Source organism: Loxodonta africana, chromosome 3, assembly GCF_030014295.1.
Source record: "Loxodonta africana isolate mLoxAfr1 chromosome 3, mLoxAfr1.hap2, whole genome shotgun sequence".
In the NCBI taxonomy this organism is placed as follows: domain Eukaryota; kingdom Metazoa; phylum Chordata; class Mammalia; order Proboscidea; family Elephantidae; genus Loxodonta; species Loxodonta africana.
In genome coordinates this window covers 59850483-59852785 of record NC_087344.1, presented here as the reverse complement: position 1 = coordinate 59852785, position 2303 = coordinate 59850483, and the positions used below count along the sequence as shown (strand labels likewise).

Genomic DNA, 2303 nt, shown 5'->3' with positions numbered 1-2303 from the left:
AACAACGAATGTTTACTACAAAATACTTCGCTTAAAATCACAAACTGTACAGCTCGTAACAGTGTGGAAATATGATAAGCTCTCACTTGAAATAACTACATTCTTGTCTGCATAACCTAAAGTAACTTGCTGTTTTCCGTCAATGTTGGGAATATTGTAACTTTTGCTGCAAAACTAGTTGGCATATTTAAAGTCAATTACAGAAGAACGTCAATGCCCAGTTCAGAGCGTCAAGAGACACCTGGCCTTCCCCTCTTTCAGGTTTTTTTTTGAGAACACTCACACGAACTGCAAATTATATGCTCCAGGGAGTGGAAAGAGCCAACCTATATTACAGAAATGTAAATTGTCTTAGAACAATTGGTCTGTGTTAAAAGAATTAATCCAGAATTTATCTGCAAAGATCATTAGTGCTCAAGTCTAGTCCTATCAGTGTCGCTTTCCCCCCCATCTAGTTTCAGACCAGGTGCTAATTTCCTACAGGAGTGGAATATGGGATAAGCTGGCTCCAGCACCAGCCTGGTGAAGTCTGGCCCTGGGGATCAAGTACAAGGAGCTAACTTCCCTGCCCGCAGGCAATGGGCGCTTAGCTCCGGGAGAAATCTAGTTTAGAAGTCATCTTTCGCTCAGGGTAGGCCAAAGAGTAAGAAGAACGGGGACGGGGAAGTTGACCCTCCCTTAACATATGCGCAAACATTTCTGTTGCACTCTCTGCCCTCAAAAATTCAAACGTTCTAACCACATATTGTCGGACTTACCCTCCCTGAAGGAATATCAAATCGGGCGGGAGCTGCCGCGAACTCTGACCCGGCGCCTACGCAAGGCTTAGAATCGGGGGAGAAGACCGTGGAGGGGGGGCGCTCGCTTTCTCAAGGGAAGCCGCGAAACGCTGCTTCCTGTCCTTCCCCCAAAATGTTTGCTCCCCTAGGGCGGGACCCCCCAAACCGTACTCTCCAGCTTCCTCCCGCCACCAGTCACTTCCCATCAGGGTTTCCCTCCGGCCTCCCCTTGGGGACTACTCGAGGCTCCGCTAGGCCCCAGGACCCGGCGGCGCGTGCGGCGCTCGGCCTGCAGGCCCTGCCAGGCGGGCGGGCGGAGAAGTATCACTCCAACCCTTTCCCGCCGCCATTTTCCGGCGACCGTCGCCGCCGCGTAGGGGGGACGATCCCGGAGGAGGAGACTGCGCAGGGGCGCACCGGTCTTCGCCGCAGGACAAGGGGGGGACGTCTGCCGGCACCGAGAAGCCTCAGGATCTTGGAAGTCTTCCCTCCCTGGCCATCCAGCCCCGAGTTTAGGTCTCCTGCCGGGCTTTACCGATGAACCCCTCACCTCACCCCAGATCCCCGCGCTTCTACTTACGCGGAAGAATCCCGCGTCCATCTTGCTGCCTCGCTCGGAGATCGCTCCCTATCCCAAGGTGCACCGCGCCGCCGCGACGGAGGGCGGGATCCGCCGAGGGAAAGCCGAGCGCCGGGACGCAGAGCGAGCCGCTTCACCCGCCCTCTAGCCGACACGAGGCCGCGCCTGCTCAGTGCGGTGCGAGTCGGCCACGCGTGCGCACGCGCGTTGAAGAAGCGGCCTGCTGCGCGTTTCCGAGGCCCCCTAGTAGCCAGTGGGGGGAGGCGAGCCTCGTGACTGCAGCCAATGGGTGCAAAAGAGAGAGTCGTAGGGTCGCCCCGCCCCGCGAATCCCTTTGTGGCGCGTGATAAGCCTCGTTCGCGCATCCTGACGTGACCCATCCTTCGACCCGTAGTGGAGGCGGCCTCCCGCCGTAGAGATTCCATTGAGTGAGTGAACAGAAAGGCTGTTACCTCAGAGTGACGTTGGTGAGGCTGCCGGTGCGGAGATAGAAGTCGGTGGTTCCCCCCCCGCCGTTATCAAAGTTGTGATTCCTAGTTTGCGGGTTATTAAGATTGTCTCTAAAGTAATCGAGCTATGTAATGTACGTGAAATCTGCATTCTAACCCAATTCCGTTAGCTTTCCCCGTCACAACTCAGGCGTATTTAGAAAAACTGGAAGTGGCCATTAGTTTCGGTTTCAGCTGTCAGGTGTCCGCGCTGAAGGGCACGAGGCCGATGAGGGAGCCGTGGCCCTCGGGCTGGGGCTGAGGCAGGGAGAAGCTACGGGCCTCCGTGCCGCTCGCCGCTCGGAGCTCCTGGCCTCCGCCTCGCTCGCCCAGCTCAGGCGGTGAGGGCCTGCAAGGCTGGGTGCACTTCACTGAGTGCTTTCTGTCCCTTGCTCCTCTTTCTCTGAGCAGGTTTCCCTTTCTCAGGCCTTGTCTGCCGTGGCCATCTTAGTTGTA

General features: G+C 56.6%; 1 protein-coding gene across 13 annotated transcripts in view; it reads right to left on the bottom strand.

Moving 5' to 3' along the window:
- Positions 1 to 1494, bottom strand: part of SRRM1 (serine and arginine repetitive matrix 1) — a 34241-nt gene extending 32747 nt beyond the window's left edge. For 10 of the 13 annotated variants that reach the window (XM_010595088.3, XM_003415396.4, XM_023554369.2 and 7 more), the window contains exon 1: positions 1360 to 1492. In XM_010595088.3, coding sequence (XP_010593390.1) covers positions 1360 to 1380 — 21 coding nt within the window. In that variant the 5' untranslated portion in view covers positions 1381 to 1492. Of the gene's footprint in view, positions 1 to 1359 lie in introns of all 13 variants that reach the window. The other 3 variants (XM_064281480.1, XM_064281481.1, XM_023554374.2) reach the window with 2 other exon arrangements.
- Positions 1495 to 2303: the final 809 nt, after the last annotated feature.